Source organism: Heliconius melpomene, chromosome 2, assembly GCF_056956725.1.
Source record: "Heliconius melpomene rosina isolate 202511_hmr_F chromosome 2, ASM5695672v1, whole genome shotgun sequence".
Lineage (NCBI taxonomy): Eukaryota > Metazoa > Arthropoda > Insecta > Lepidoptera > Nymphalidae > Heliconius > Heliconius melpomene.
Genome location: NC_140390.1, coordinates 6,501,238 through 6,516,994, shown reverse-complemented (window position 1 = coordinate 6,516,994; position 15,757 = coordinate 6,501,238). Strand labels below are relative to the sequence as shown.

The following is a 15,757-nucleotide window of genomic DNA, read 5'->3' as shown; positions in this document are numbered from 1 at the left end:
GTCTACCGGGGTTGAAGGATACAGCGAGATGCTGGTTATTGTGCATTATGTAGATGAACTCATTAAGTTTATTTATTTATTTTTTAATTAGTAGCCTTAAACAATTTAAAAGTTGCAACAAGCAAACAACCCTACTGCAAAAAAGTTACCCTGATCTGTTTACTTTGAACAGATATGTTCGGTTTTTGATATTTCAAGGAATTTTTTTTGTTAGTAACGTTTCTAGGGTGGGCTTGTGCCCACCCCAGAATAGTATTGTTACTATTCTGGGATGGGCACGGGGCGCTGCCCCCGCTATCCCTACGCCCATAGTAACTACCTAAATGATTTATATAAATATCAGGCGTATACTCTTGCGGCGGAGGGCGAGTGTGGCGGCGCGGTGCTGCTGGCCGTGTACCGCGGCAAGGCGGCCGAGGGCGTCGACTTCAAAGACCGACAGGCACGGGCTGTTGTACTGGTAATGTAGAGTTTTTTATATTGTAGTTGGAACGTTTTATAATTTATATTTTATTCAGTACTTATTTTTATTTAAGTATAAATGTGTAATTTGAAAAAAAACCTTATTATAAATCTTTAATATATCTTTTATATATATGAAGGCTAGGCTTTTTTCAATAATAATAAAGCATAATACATTATTTATTTAGTTTTTATTTATTTAATTACTTTCAAAAAGTTTTTCTTCTGTTATTCAAAATCGCTAAACATTTTCACAAATTATCCAAATTCAAATATGCAAATATTCATTAAACAATTGGAACACATAGTCCGTATTTTTTGTTGACTCTTACCATTGACTAATACCATTTTAGCTGTAGATGGCTGCGCTGATTTCTCTTACTTTTGATTATTTACATCCCGATTGAATGATGCGCAAAAGCTTAAAACACCTAATATCAGGAGACCACATTACTTAGATCTGAACTTAGGAATTTAATACCGTTATTTATAAATGCAGGTGGGTGTGCCTTTTCCAAATAAGATGAACCAGGCGATATCACAAAAAATTAAGTATAATGACAGGAACAAAGCAAAAATGAACCTCCTTTCCGGCAGCGAGTGGTACTCTATTCAAGCCTACAGGTATTTATTTTATTGTATTTATCTTATCACATTAGTGCCTACAGTGGTATAATGATTAACTTCGTCTTTTAGTTTCACGTTTTATCCCGCACGTAGCAGGTGGCAGGGTAGGCGAGGAACGTAGGAATCCAGTGTTAGGACACTCTGTTCCCATTAGGACACTTTTAATCCTCCATTCTACGCTGAAAGTGGTTCAGTGGCGGAAGTCAACGCCGCGCTTTATTTCAACACCAGAGGGAAAACATGAATATATTAAATATTTCAACATGACATATGAATTCATGAATATATTAAACAATTTCCTCAACTTAGTTACATATTTTACTATTTTAATGCGTGTTACGTACGTGTTTTTTATCTAGCCATATAACGGGGTAAGCATAGGAAACCTGTGTTAAGACACTCTGTTTCCTAATTGTCGCTTATTTTTCGAGAGAATAAAAATATTAAATGATCCATTCTTCCGTGTGGGAACCGAAACGACAACCGTGTATTTACAATATTTGGTTTGGTTGCCACTCGTGGGTTCTATCTGTTCTACCCTGCTATATGCGGGATATTCAGCATGAAGCTAAAGAAATGTGACATGTATTTTTTTGTTTCCAGAGCGTTGAACCAAGCGGTGGGTCGTAGCGTGCGCCACGTGCGCGACTGGGGCGCCGTGCTGCTGCTGGACGCGCGCTACGCCGACAACACCTACACCAACAACCTGTCCTCGTGGGCGCGCAGATTTGTACGTATACATGCACACCTATGCACGCGCATCCACACACACGAGAAGAACCTACGCATTCACACACACCTAACAGTATATACACAAACACTGTGCAAGAAGACACGCATACACACACACGTATACACGGCAAAGGGCAATTCTTAAGGGCTTTTTTCTTAGAGCATTAAAGGAGTTTGATAAAGATTAAGGGCAATAGATAATATTATATGAGAACAAATTGTTCTCTAATTTAGACAACTCTTAAACTAATTTGAAGTATAAAATACTTCTACTTTCTTAAGAAGATGGCAATAACTCGATTTAAAACGCACCATCCCCCAACCGACCTGCCGCTTTCATTCTCAAAAAACATACCAGAACGAGAAAGGGATATCTCTCGTTCTGTTTTACGCAATTATCTTTTATCTATAATAAACCTAAACAACGTTCAACTTCACTGCCAATACCTACGACTCGATTTCGTGAATGAGCATGGCGTTTACGTTTACAGCAAAAATTTTATTAATTATTTTGTTAGAAAAAAACACTTATATGTTATAGAGTAGTTTTAACTTTTTGTCATCACCACTTTAAATGAAAGAGAGTTTCAACACACACAGTTTTAACTGTGCTTTCATTTAAAATGGTGTTAACAAAAACACATACAGCAGCATACAAAAAAACAAATAATATTAACAACATTTTTCGCCTTTTTCAAACACCTAATTATCTCTTTTAGTTGGGAAATAATCACCACGATCTCCGAACCTTAATAAACAACCCTAACGGTATTAAAGCGTTCATGGAAATTATGATGCAAAAGGAAATAGAAGAGAATCAAGAAAATATGTAAGAACTTATTTTTATAAGTATAACATGATATTAAGAATCAAACTATAGTGTATATATTTGGGCTTGAGACAAAATGTAAACAAAGAAAACGAAATTCAAACTTTTATGTCGCTTTTTTATCACTTTACATGTTTTTAGCTCCTAACTGTGTTGTTCTTATTCTTAAGTTGTATTATCTGATGGCTTGACTCCATGATAAAAAAAGGTTGGTTTAATATTAAAAAATCCATTTAAATAAAATATATTTATGTTTTTATAGCTTTGAGTTAGTTAAAGATGGAAATGTAAAATAAAATAAATACTATATCATTTATAAGATTTGAAAAGTGTTCGAAGTTTGAGATAATGTGCCTTGAAAAATATCCAATGCTAACGTTTGGGTGTTTTTAATGTCAACAATTTAATAAATAATTATTACAAGTAAAGAAATAAGATTTCTAATAAGTCTCAAAGGGTTACACAAGTTACTATATTACTATAGATATCATTATAAGTATTATTTAAAGTGCTTTTAAAGTAATATTTTTATTATTTGTTTACATTTTATCTCACGGGTCCCTGAATAAGGTACAGTTAGTCCCAAAAGGTTTTGCAGGTTTTGATGTTTGCATTTTTTCTATTAATATAAATATATGTATAGGATCTATCATGTTACCGCGTGTATGGTACTTAATTTTATAAATTTTATTATTTTTTTGTCATAAATTAATACACATTTATATATAAAACGACAATTAGATTTTAAGTTATGTTGATTTTTAAACTTATCTAGTGAAAATCATAATAAACACAACAGTTAATTACTTAGTATTTAACAAACATTAATGACTTTAATGATAATTAAATATTAAACAATATCTCTGAATATAGATATAAATATTTTTTTCATATAGGAGGAATATATATAACGTTTTGAAAGTCAAGACTAGCAAGAAGTCGAAAAAGAGCTTATTTTAAGAAGAAATTTAACCTTCACGCTGTACCCGGCACATAGCAGGGTAGGCAGAGGTAACCTTTCTCAGGTTACCTCTGCTTTGTGTTAAGACAATCCGTTCTCATTTAGACACTTCCGTTCCTCATTTTCCTCATAATTCAAGAGGCATTGCGTGTTGAGTGGCGACACTAAAGCGACGAAAAGAAAATCATTTGAAGTGGGAATCGAACCCGCAATCTAGTGCCCCTGTGCCAAGATTGGTTGTAGTGTAAGAATTACCAGTTTATTCATTTACGATTCGTTAATTATTTCAGTAAATACTTACACAGTATATACTTTTAAAAAATTGTATTTTAATTATTTCTTTTCCTAAATTAATTTTATATATATTGTTTTAGCAATTTCGCCTAAAGAATGAAATATGTAATTGATGAAAGTTGCAATTTTTTTTTTAATTTTATTTATTAAGAAGTGGTTCTTGATAATTATGCAAATTTAAAATTTTCACTGTTTCACATACATTAAGAGACACCAGAAATAGTTTAGCGTAAAGAAACTTCCTTATCCACATTCCATTTATTTATGAAAATTAAAAAAAACATGTGCCATAATAGATTTCTGGAAACTATAAGTATTAAATGATATCAAAACTATAGAGTGAAAATACAAGTAGTTTAATTAGCTTATTGTATAATTTAAATTTACTTTGATCTCAAAATTCTTAAATTACTATTTGGCTTTATAATAAATTGTTTTTAGGTCTTTGCAATCTATTGTTGGGAAATGTGTATAACACATTTAATAATTTTGTATGTATATTTTTAAAAAAATGGTAATCATTTTTCGTTGTAAAGCATTTAGAAGACTTTTTAATGAATTTATGATATGTACGTTTTTTATATGTAGTTAAGTATTTATGTATTAAGTTAATAAGGAATTGACATCACTTGAAAAAAAAAACTTATCTATGTCTTATGTTGAATTCAACGAAACCAGTCATAACCAATCTTTAAAAAAAAGTACAGCAATAGAAATACGTGAAAATGAATAATTAAGTTTTTTTTCTTTACACTTTTTTTCATACTTAATTATGTTGTGTATGTACAAAGAACATATAAGTGCCTTTTACAGTATTTAAAATAAAACACAAAAATTCAGGAAATTGGTTTTATTTTAGTTCTTAATTATTTGCTGTTCCACTCTCTGTCGTCTTTCAAGCCTGAAAAAATATATTATCTGTTTAAGATGGTTTTAAATTCAGAAATAATTTATCACATTTTAAAGAAAACTATTAAAATACTATAAAGAGTTGTGTTGTATTTTTTTTAACGATTTAACACCTCTTATAAATATTAAATAAAATCAGCTTCACGCTGTATCCCGCACACAGCAGGGTAGGCAGAGGTAACCTAGTGTTAAGACACTCCGTTCTCCACTTTCCGCTGAATTATGGAGGCATTGCGTGTTTAGTAGCGGAACTCAACAAGAATATTAAATAATTATAATTAATATTAGTAATTGTCTAGACATTGTGGTGCATTAGGATACTATCAGAGCAAACGTGATAGTTACGAAAACTATATTTTATGCTAACCCGCTTTTGCCTCTAAAGCACATAGCGTCGAGTTCCACTCTAAAAAATATTTCATTACTGAATTTTATATGAAGATACCTTCGTTTGCAGTCCACGAGCCGCTGGTGTCGCCGCAAGTGTGACACGTGGAGGAAGGCAAACTGACACACATTACATACGTAAGGCCGCTCACCCGTGTGGTATCTATAATAATATTATTAAGAGATATAGTTTATTTCGTTTGAGCTTCACGTATATAGCAGTAGGGTAAACAGGGAGTCTAGTATAAAGACTAGTATATCGTCCAATCTAAGTACTATAGTGTACCAGACTTTCAGCCAGTCGAAATAAGTGGCGAATGTTTGTGAGGCGTATAATATCTGCCCCTAATGTCACTTTGTGATGACCAAGAGTGTTACGACAAAGAAGATGAGAGATATGAAATAAGAAGAGAAATAAGAGTAGAATACCTTTTATGCACGTCCAGGTCGCACTTCTTATAGAACTTCCTGGTGCAACCCTGAGCATCGCACACATGCGGCGTCAACCGCTCGTGATCGCGCTCTATGTGATTCTTTAGCTGAAAAGATAAATATATTAGAGTTCACCATTCCATACATAATGGTATAGTCAGAGGAGGGCAGGACATAGCCTACAGTCTCATATAAGCAGGGCCTTTCCGAGCAGCAGGAACAAAAAATATCTAGCTGGGTTTTACTAAATTTAAAAAGCAGAAGTTTTAATCACTTGGGTTAAAATTCAAGCTCTAAATTTCAATCGCCATTATTTACATACAGGATTTATTATTTTTTGCAAGTTAGTTCCAGTTTATACTGTTGTGCGGTTGAAATTGGGTTTAGCGCCTGGTTGTAAAAAAGGCCAGAGTTTGTACCCTGATTGGACATGTACATTTTTTTCTAAATGGTTTTTTTTAAATTCTTATTCAATTAGTAATAACAGGCACTGAAAGAAAAGGAAAGTAATTGTACTTTACTCACATCTTACCTCTTACACAATCCGACTCCTCTCACGAAACTAGATTTTTTTATAAGATTTTTCCTGAAAAAAAACTAGAGCGCATAGATCAGCAGTCTCACCATCCACTTGGCGGCGTAGGGTCGCGCACAGGGAACACAGCGATGCGGGCGCGCGGGGGGGTGGTCGCGCGGGCGGTGTCGCGCGGCGTGACGCACCAGCGTGGAGCGGTAGCTGAAGCGCGCGCCGCACGTTCGACAGCGGTGACGCCGTAGAGCTTCGCTGTGCGTTGCTGGACATATGTTAGAGATATATATTACATACACATATGCATACAGGGTGTAACGCAATCGACGGATCAACGATAGTCTGTGCGTAGGGCATTTGGACTTAGACTTCAGTGGTTCAGCAGATATTTGGGAATAGTGATTTTTTGGCAAACACAGTCAGACAATTGGGTCTGTGCTCGTAGTTTTGAACCTGATTATAGCTATAGCCGTTATGCTATCCGAATTAAACTTATTTTTATAATATAACTAGTGGGCCCGGACGCGGCTACGCCCGCAAAAATATAAGCCTAAATAATTAAAATAAGTTAAAAAATAATAATAAGTGGAGATTTATTATTAGAAAAAATATCTGAGTAACCGAAATGAACAAACAAAAGAACTAAAAGTAACTAAAGGAAATTCTTAATATTAGAAAAAGTACCTAAAGTTTGCCGTGCGCGCGTACTAAACATTTTTCTATATTAAATATTTATTAATTTTTGCGAACAATATTAAATAAAATCCCAAATGATTAAAATTACGATATTTTAAGTGCATAACATCGGTATAGACAACAGAACTGAGATGAATTAATTATAAACAGCAAATAATTAAATAAAATCATCTGCCCGTTCGCGTCGGTCACACTATGCCGCCCGAAGGTTAGGTCATTTGGAATCAGTGACATCTCCTTAATTATTTATTAGAATGTTATACAGTAAACTATAATTTCAATCTAGATAAAATGCTAAAAGTGCACGCCATGTATGCATTAAGCAAACTCATTTTGGGTGACGTTTTCTTAAAACAACAAACTTTGCAAATCGTTGCTTAGCAACGGCGGTTGTTATAAACATGGCGCAATAAATGGCATGTCAAATTAATAAGTAATTTAATATATTGATATATATTGAAAATATTACAAATATGACAAAAAAAGTATCCTATGTTCATCCCGGGACCCTCAAGTATCTCTTTATGAGTATTTTATCACAATTAAATTAGTGGTTTGGCCCTGATTGCGTAAAAGACAGACAGACAGACAGACAGACAGACAGACAGAGTTACTTTCGAATTTATAATATAGGTATGGATGGATACTTTTTATGCATCTAAGTACTTGTGAAATATTTTCTCTACAACTTGTAACATTTAATGCTAAGTACCACCCCAGTGCATTAGAGAATGTATAGCTTTACAAAATCAAAACATTTGTAGTCAAACATTGTCTAAATACCTAATACAAATCAATTCTACGTTATTAACGACGTTGACTAAATTTGGCGAATGCAGCCTTCGAGAGTGCTTAAGACGGTGGTGTGCCGGACGGCTAGCTCTTTACCTTCTCACTGATTTTGGCGTTATGTTTGGACCTAAATTACCTCTAGGTAAGGCTTAGATATTTCCTTTCATTTTCGGATTTTTAGAGACTATGATAGTTGGCATGTTATTTATATTTCTATATCCCGCAATTTGACAAACGAGACGTATAATTAGTAACGAGACATTGCTTGTTAAGTGGGGGAACTGAACGCCGCACTTTGTCTTCTTACCGGGGTGAGGCTACGACACCCAGAAAGAAAAATCGTAAAATAAAAATAACATTTACCTATATGAGATCTATAATTATCTTTCCTTTTAAATATTTTATCACAAGTCGAGCACACATAAAGGACTTGTTTCTTGCATTTCTTATTCAGCTTAGAACGTTCGAGTTGGCCTGTTTCTTTTACATTTTCTATTTTAATAACAATAGGCGTGTTATCGTTGCTAACTTCTTTATGAATATCATTAAGAACTTCAGTTTTATCATTATCTGTATTGACAACTTCTACACCTATATTCAACATGTCAGTCAGTTGTTCAGCATCAATTTCACTATTTAATCGAATGATAAACATATCGTCGTCTTCAGTAGAAATATATTGTACGGTATTTTCACCAATAAGTTGATTCAAATTGGCCGCCAAATTAGTACTAGCTTCTAAATCCACGTCACTTTCAAATATAGTTGCGCATTCGTTAACGGGAACAGTACTTTGAGGTACTAAATTTGGAATTTCTACTTGTTTTGGCGCTTCCACATTTAATATATCATCAGGTAAATCAGCTTTAACATGATATAGTGCACTCATCAAGTCTTGGTCGACTTTGCTTGACATATCATCAAATAGAATACCATGTCTGTCATTTATGTAATCTATATCGCTATTTATATTATTGTTAGTGTTAAATGAATCAAAATCAATATCATTGTATAGCAAATCTTCTTCACCTTCATCTAAAATATGTAGTTGATTCATTTCTTTAAGGAATTCTATTTGCATTAGATTGTCATAAGTGTTTTGGTCTGGGAGGGCTTGTTGGTTATAATTTTGTAAGGTTTGTGAAGACATCGTCATGTAGTCGTCCTCGGCAGACAGTATGTCATCCACTATGTTGTCTTCAGTTCTATTTGTATCTATGTTGACTTGGTTTATTTGTAACTTGTCTTCATTATTGGCATTGGCATTACTATGTTGTCTGGAAGGAAAGGTTAATAAAATTAGTTTTTGCACATAATTATATATTTTTTTTACCTGATACATAATTAATATCTTGACAATTTGTTGATATAAAATACAATAATAACATAAAAATGAAAAAAATACATAAAATATCCATAAGATTTCAATACATGAAGTAAAAATTAAAAATAGCTCATGAACCGACATACCTTACGCAATGTTCTATCAACACACTTTTATACTGAAATGTCTCCCCACATACTCTACAATGGTTTTTCCTTGTTTTATCTTCAGTTTCATTGCTATTGGAAAACAGAACACAGTTCTTTTGATGTCGTTTTAGTGATGCTATCTGAAATTGTAAATTAGCTTAACACTGTATCCCTCATATAGCAGGATATGCAGAGAAAAATTGTTTAGACTCTCTTTTTCGTTACATACCACCCAATTCTTATGACAATCAATTTTAATTAACAGAACTTAACACAGCGTTTTATCTCGCTATTTGAGCAGGGAAATGAAAATAGGTTAATTTAAGTGGAAGTAGTAATAGAAGTGGGTTTGATACCCACAATAAGTCACATCTATACTGTGCCTTACAAAAATAATAACATACAGGTACAATAATTGTATGTAATATAAAAAAACATGCACATATCAGCTAATAACAAATAGTTAAATACCTGTGTAAATCTATTATTACATCCCGTACAACTGAAAGGTTTCTCATTAGTGTGTGTTAACATGTGCCTCTTCAAATTTGATTTATGTCCAAACTCCCTTTCACAAAATGGACAAATATGTTTTTTTACATCTAAAACATTAATAATTTACATTAATTAATTTTATTATAACTAATTTATAAGAAGTTGTTATAAATGATCTTTTACTTAATTAAAATACTATTAATAATATAATAACAATAAAATATAAAACTACATAATTACCATTATGTATATCTTTGTGCTTTTTGAGATCGGATGGTTTCTGGAATGATTTTTCACATTGATCACACTTATGAGGTCTGAAAAGCCATACAAACATTTATTAGTAAATACTGACTATACCATTTATTGCTAAATAAAATCAAATAAAATCAATGTAATTGTACAATTTCCTATAACATTTAAAAAAATTGATTAATATTGAATTTGTATGAATCTCTTAAAATTATCCAGTCTTATGAAACAGGGACAATAATCTATCCTATCAATTGTTTTTTGTTTTATTTTTTAGCTTCATGCTATATTCTACACATAGTAAAGTAGACAGAGGGAACCTGGGAACATAGTGTTAAAATACTTTCATTGTCCACTATCCATTTTTTTAATTTATATTTTTAAAAATTTTATTAATTTTTTTAACATTATAAAATATACTTAATTAATCCTCCAAATGAGGCTTTCATGACTTACCTATAGTCAAAATGTTTAGTAAACACATGTTGTTGAAGACGCCACAGAGACTCAAATGCCATGGAACATTGAGGACATTTCCATACTCTGGCCAGTGGCTTGTGAGTTAGACTATGCTTCATTAATTGTTGCTTGGTAGAAAATTTTTGATTCGGACATTTCTCTGCAAAAATATAGATTTACTGGTTTTTAGTCAAAATATAATATATAAAAATATCAATTTAAAACTTATAGATAACAACTATTTCACCAGTTCCTGATTCTAAGATTATTCTTTGCTTGAATGTTAAAAACAATCTTTTATAAAATGATTATCATATTTTTCAAATAATTAAATTTACTTACCACAAATCCAAAGATTATCTTTAGAATGTACTCTCAAATGTCCATAATACTTCTTTGCATTATCAAATCTTTTTTGACATATTTCACAATGTAAGGTGGCCGGTCCATTTAAATCTGGTTCTTCCAAAGGTCCATCAGCGGTCAGTAATTGGGCTAGTTCATCATCTGTACCAAGTAAAGCACTTTGCGAAGGTAATTCACTTTGAAAGTCATAGTCACACTCATCAACTTTCTTATTGAATACAAGATCTGAAGTCTCCGAGTCAACAAACTAAAAAAAGAACTTAAATTATATATACACTAATAAATAATTTTAAATAAACACATGTAATCTTAATTAATTAATTTAGCTCACAGGTAAACTGAAGAAAGACATATTGGACTCCATTTTCTTCAATGGCCCAGGTCCTGTACGCAATACTCTATAAAGAATATTCGGTAATTTATAATTTCTTTACATTATTTTCAAATGTATGTAAATAAGGCAACTTTTATTTAAGAATAAATACATCATAATATTAAACAATTTCTCCTGTTATCATTGAGTTTGACATTTCAACATACCATAGAGTTATTATACATAGAGTAGAGCAAGAAACATCTTACTCTATGGAAGTCAAACCAGCCTAAAATGTGTCCATCGAAAAAAAAGAGAGACCAAATAAAGTTATGTCTTTCTTTCTGTGTGACTAGACAAAGATAAATGAGAATACAAAATATAGAACATTTGATATCGTAATGTATTTAAATATATTTATGCCCCTCTATCTTGGGATGGTGTTTTCATTCTTAGATATTTTAACATTTGATTAATGAAACCTGCATCTCAAGATCGATCTCAGCCTGGAGAACGGTTTATAAATAACGGCCTTACAGTGTTATTGTTATTTAAATTTACTATGCAGTATAGAGTACTCTTGAAGTATATCGTAGACTTAGAGCAATCTGTGGTCAACAGAAAAGAAACAGCTGATTGCATTGACTAATGTCAATGCAATCAGCTGTTTCTTTAATCCATATGATCAACATATGATATTTATTTATTATTTAATTAATAAATATAAAAAGATATATTCAATTACAAATAATACTAAAGACAAAGAGCAATTTGCATTTCCCTTATCAGTTATCTCTTATCGGTTAATTCTTATCACTAAAATTTGAAACATACAATATTATTCATTAATTTTAATACGCTATACGTCTAAAATTTAAATTTTAATATATTATTTATAGTTATCGCGAGATATTAAAGAAATATATAATGGGATATTTATTAATTAAACAGTTACTTGATTAAATCATACAAAATGTGCATTACTTTTGTTTATAATGGAAATGATGACATCGAAAGTGGCTTTAGTCTCATACTAGCATCTAATAGGGATGAATTTTATAATAGACCCGCACAATCTATGGCCTCTTGGAAAGAAGACCCTTTTGTATATGGAGGTTTGAATTGTTCTCTTTATTTCGCCTTTTAGTATATACAGCAGGGTGCCTCTTGTATTTTAGTATTTTTTTTTATATTTCCCGCATTAAGTAATTGTACTTCATAGGTCGTGATTTGGAACCTGGATGTGAAGGAGGCACATGGCTAGCTATGGCTTCAACAAGAAAAAAAATTGGACTTTTATTAAATATACCAGGAATAAAAAAGGAGAATGCTAAGAGTAAGCAAATATTTGTTATCTTCTATTAAAATTATCACATATACTACAATATTATTTATAAAATATAATATTTATGTCATTTTTTTATTTATTTTTCACAGGTAGAGGGACAATAGTAGAAGATTTTGTAAAAAGTGATATAATTATGGCTGATTATATTGAAACAATACAACAAAACTGTAATGATTTTAATGATTTTTTATTTGTATCCGTTGAACTTGGGTAAGATAAGAAACTTATATATTGGAAATTATAATTTTAGAAAAAAGATTTAAGATTATTTTAAAGTAAATATATACAATTTTTTAGATACCCTACAGCAAAAATAATATCATATTCTAATGCAACCAACACAATAACTCAATGGTCGGACCAGTATATAGGTTATGGAAATAGCCTTCCAGAGAAACCTTTAGAAAAAGTGGAATATGGAAAGAATCTTCTTAAAGATATATGTACAAAGTATAATAAAGCTAATAACAAGGACATGTTGATAGAAGAGTTATTAAAACTGTTAAAAAATGAATACAGGTATTTATATATTTTTAAGATTATATTATTTCTTCATACATAGATTAAAAAAATGTATGTAAATAATGTTTTAGAAACTTACCTGATCCCCAATTGGAAAGTCGGCAACCGAGTATATATAAACAATTAAGTTCAATTTATGTAAAAATACCTGAAGGAAACTATGGAACAAGGTATGTTATTAAAAATTAAATCTTAATAATGGTAACATGAATATGCAATGTCTCAAAAACTGGGTAGAATTTTTTGAGACATTTGTAAAATGAATATTAACTTTATTTATAATTTTAATTTTCAGAACACATACAATCATACTTGTAAGTAAACTAGGAGATGTGGATTTAATTGAAATAACAATGAAATCACCAATTAACATAGAAGAGCCATATTGGGAGAGAAATGAATTTCAATTTAAAATTTAACAGAGTTTTATTTATATGAAATGTTACATATGTAGTTACAGTAAAAACTTGTTTTTATTTGTGGAAAGTGAATCTTGGTTAAATATAATAATAATATATTTAATTGATAAAATACTGAAGTATTGTTTTAAATTAAATTTAACAAAAAACAGCCATTTTCAAGATATTATAATAATCTTTATACATTCGAAGATGTAATTTGTTTTTAATTTGTATATATTTTATACCATAATATATCTTACACAGTTGTTCCAATAGACCAGTTTTCCACTTTAAATGCTTCAGGTAGAACAAAATCATTGTCTTGTTCTAAAACACAGGCCAATAGCCTTGGAACATTCAAAATTGTCCCTGAGAGTATATGCGGGAATTTGCTTCGTTTTTCTTCAGTATAAGTAAGCATGAGCCTTTTGCTTATAAAGTCACCAGTTAAGGATATATTACCCACTTCAACATAAGTTTTTAAAGAACTTGAATACATTTCAATAACTAACCTCAGCGATTCCCACGTTTTTAATTTGTTAGCTGGTATAAAGCTCAAACAGTAATGATAGCCTAATTCGTTATATACATTTTTAACCATTTCTATGATATTATTTAACATATCATCAAGTTCCTTATCATTTTTAGTGACAACAAATATTTGAACAGCCGAACTCTGGCTGACGTGAAACATGTTGTCTTCTTCAGTTGGTGAAGGTACATACTGCCTTCCCATAGAGAAATATTTTAACGGAAACACTTTGTTATGCAAAACATTTTTGGTGTGATAGGCCAAGAATGAATATATTGAACCACCTCCAGTCAAGTGGAGTCTACTATCAATATTACATTTAGAATCCTCATTGCTCTGAATTATAAATGTTGAATCTGGGTTTGTATGGTCTTCTCCACAACCTTCAATAACCAGGCTCTTGGCAAAATCAGTATTAGAAAACTGAGTGAATTTATGCTGTCTTAATATCCTACTTAGATGAAACTTAGCACCTAACTCAAAAATGGCGGCATCTCCTTTAAGATAATAATTTTCATTTTTAACAAAATAAATCAAGTCATGTTTTTTGCCGATTACAAGATGATCCTTATTATTGGATGGTTGATTGCTATATGTATGTATAATATGGCTAGTGTCATCAGGGGTCAATTTGTGTAACTTATTGGGCAATTTAAGAAATTCTATTATAGCAGCTTCTTCAGCCGACCACAATGGAACTTTTAATTTTTGAATGTTTTCTTTGACTAAATTAAATTGTATTTTCAATTTTTCTTTATGATCACTTTCTTCCTTATTCTGTTGTAATTCTGCTAATTCTTTACCTATAGTTGACCTCTTCAAATCAAGTTCATTTCTTTTATTTTTTAAAGTGTCATATACATCCCAAAGATTCTCTAATTTCTGTAAATCTAAATCAATTTGTCTCTTATGAAGTTCAGTCTGTATGACTTCTTTGTACTTTATTTGCTCATGAAAATCAATGTATGGTGTAACAAAAAGAAAGTTTTCAGTAGCTTTTGGACCATTCATAAACAATGCAGAATATTGCCTTAGCGATATGTTTTTACTAAAAAAATTCTGATATATTTTACGTAGCATTATCTTCAACTTTTTTCTTTTTATTAGGACTCACTTCTAAAGCTTCACTATCCCTATCAGTAATGTCAGCACTTTCTGTATTTTGTGTGACGATTTTCCTTTTATTAGGAAGTTTAAAATTCCCGAATCCAGCTGCCCTTTCGGATTCTTCTACAGTGTATGGTTCTAATTCTAGAGCTTTTAACCTTCTTTTATGCACTTTAGTTTTAAAATGTTCTAAAAGTGCATGGTTATCAATGAAATATCGAGCGCAGTGTAGGCAATAATGTTGTGCGGCGCCTGGCACGTCGAGATCCACTTCTTGGTTTAACAACTTATCGGCGTTTTCTGTAAATAAATGAAAAACCATTTGATATATTTGTGTGACATAACCTTAAACTATTACACATGTGAGTCTCAAACACGAACTTTTACTTTACCTTCTTTTATATCGTCGTCGATTTGGTCGAGATCCTTCTTTCTATTCCGTACTCTCCACCTTTTTTTCAGATGAGTATCACCGTGGTGGTACTTTTTGCGCTTGTAGGTCATAATACTTTATATATCTAGACGTTTTCACAATAATTGTTGACTGTTGTCAGTTGTCAAATGTGATGTGACAACGACATTTAGTTGGTAGAAGTAGACAAAAAAAATTATGTTAAATCTATGATATTCATTAGTGATGTAAAACGTCGATACGTACGAAAAGGAAAAAAATCATATTATTAACAATTTGATTATCTTTTGAATTTAAGTAGGAAATTCAGTAAATATATATTTAGAGATCTAACTTTTCACCTTTGCAATGAAATCAAATGCAAAATAACTAGTTGTGTATGACACATAGCCTTCCTCGATAATTATATAGTCGCATATATTTCTCA

At 31.4% G+C, this 15,757-nt stretch overlaps 5 protein-coding genes across 8 annotated transcripts in view; 2 read left to right on the top strand and 3 right to left on the bottom strand.

Annotated features, from left to right (window-relative positions):
• The window catches only part of LOC146540617 (Fanconi anemia group J protein homolog), a 68,810-nt gene extending 64,794 nt beyond the window's left edge, over positions 1–4,016 (top strand). For 2 of the 3 annotated variants that reach the window (XM_085199530.1, XM_085199519.1), the window contains exons 16-20: positions 344–460; positions 962–1,086; positions 1,693–1,819; positions 2,541–2,650; positions 3,547–4,016. In XM_085199530.1, the coding sequence (XP_085055656.1) occupies positions 344–460; positions 962–1,086; positions 1,693–1,819; positions 2,541–2,650; positions 3,547–3,610 (543 nt within the window). In that variant the 3' untranslated portion in view covers positions 3,611–4,016. Of the gene's footprint in view, positions 1–343; positions 461–961; positions 1,087–1,692; positions 1,820–2,540 lie in introns of all 3 variants that reach the window. The other variant, XM_085199522.1, reaches the window with a different exon arrangement.
• A 724-nt stretch (positions 4,017–4,740) lies between these two features.
• LOC146540616 (uncharacterized) lies at positions 4,741–11,223 on the bottom strand. The gene is made up of 11 exons (XM_085199541.1): positions 11,027–11,223; positions 10,672–10,942; positions 10,327–10,489; positions 9,859–9,935; positions 9,595–9,725; positions 9,121–9,263; positions 8,014–8,927; positions 6,258–6,427; positions 5,631–5,740; positions 5,260–5,364; positions 4,741–4,806 (listed from the first exon to the last, which is right to left on the bottom strand). The coding sequence occupies exons 1-11, from the start codon at positions 11,057–11,059 to the stop codon at positions 4,761–4,763; spliced, it is 2,163 nt and encodes a 720-aa protein (XP_085055667.1). The 5' UTR covers positions 11,060–11,223; the 3' UTR covers positions 4,741–4,760.
• A 464-nt stretch (positions 11,224–11,687) lies between these two features.
• Positions 11,688–13,344, top strand: Tango2 (transport and golgi organization 2). Of its 2 annotated transcripts, XM_085199504.1 has the most exons (7): positions 11,688–11,810; positions 11,908–12,123; positions 12,231–12,344; positions 12,446–12,566; positions 12,654–12,875; positions 12,950–13,048; positions 13,174–13,344. In XM_085199504.1, exons 2-7 carry the CDS (start codon positions 11,982–11,984, stop codon positions 13,295–13,297), a joined length of 822 nt encoding a protein of 273 aa, XP_085055630.1. In that variant the 5' UTR covers positions 11,688–11,810; positions 11,908–11,981; the 3' UTR covers positions 13,298–13,344. The 2 variants fall into 2 exon arrangements, with proteins under 2 accessions (XP_085055630.1, XP_085055625.1); XM_085199499.1 differs by lacking the exon at positions 11,688–11,810 and having other exon boundaries at positions 11,844–12,123.
• Slimp (Seryl-tRNA synthetase-like insect mitochondrial protein) lies at positions 13,286–14,891 on the bottom strand. The gene has a single exon (XM_085199494.1). The coding sequence runs from the start codon at positions 14,889–14,891 to the stop codon at positions 13,536–13,538; it is 1,356 nt and encodes a 451-aa protein (XP_085055620.1). The 3' UTR covers positions 13,286–13,535.
• Positions 13,286–15,492, bottom strand: LOC146540613 (zinc finger protein 593 homolog). Its single transcript, XM_085199512.1, has 2 exons — positions 15,311–15,492; positions 13,286–15,218 (listed from the first exon to the last, which is right to left on the bottom strand). The coding sequence occupies exons 1-2, from the start codon at positions 15,420–15,422 to the stop codon at positions 14,881–14,883; spliced, it is 450 nt and encodes a 149-aa protein (XP_085055638.1). The 5' UTR covers positions 15,423–15,492; the 3' UTR covers positions 13,286–14,880.
• Between the last annotated feature and the right edge of the window lie 265 nt (positions 15,493–15,757).

Excerpts from the sequence above, each read along its gene's own strand:
- LOC146540613 (XM_085199512.1), bottom strand. The coding sequence starts at position 15,422 with ATGACCTACAAGCGCAAAAAGTACCACCACGGTGATACTCATCTGAAA. Across the intron at positions 15,219-15,310 it reads CGACGACGATATAAAAGAAG|AAAACGCCGATAAGTTGTTA; the intron begins GTAAAGTAAAAG and ends ATTTATTTACAG.
- LOC146540616 (XM_085199541.1), bottom strand. The coding sequence starts at position 11,059 with ATGGAGTCCAATATGTCTTTCTTCAGTTTACCT. Across the intron at positions 10,943-11,026 it reads TGTCTTTCTTCAGTTTACCT|TTTGTTGACTCGGAGACTTC; the intron begins GTGAGCTAAATT and ends TTCTTTTTTTAG. Across the intron at positions 9,264-9,594 it reads GTAATAATAGATTTACACAG|ATAGCATCACTAAAACGACA; the intron begins GTATTTAACTAT and ends TTACAATTTCAG.
- Tango2 (XM_085199504.1), top strand. The coding sequence starts at position 11,982 with ATGTGCATTACTTTTGTTTATAATGGAAATGATGACATCGAAAGTGGC. Across the intron at positions 12,124-12,230 it reads AGACCCTTTTGTATATGGAG|GTCGTGATTTGGAACCTGGA; the intron begins GTTTGAATTGTT and ends TGTACTTCATAG. Across the intron at positions 12,567-12,653 it reads TTTGTATCCGTTGAACTTGG|ATACCCTACAGCAAAAATAA; the intron begins GTAAGATAAGAA and ends ACAATTTTTTAG.
- Slimp (XM_085199494.1), bottom strand. The coding sequence starts at position 14,891 with ATGCTACGTAAAATATATCAGAATTTTTTTAGTAAAAACATATCGCTA.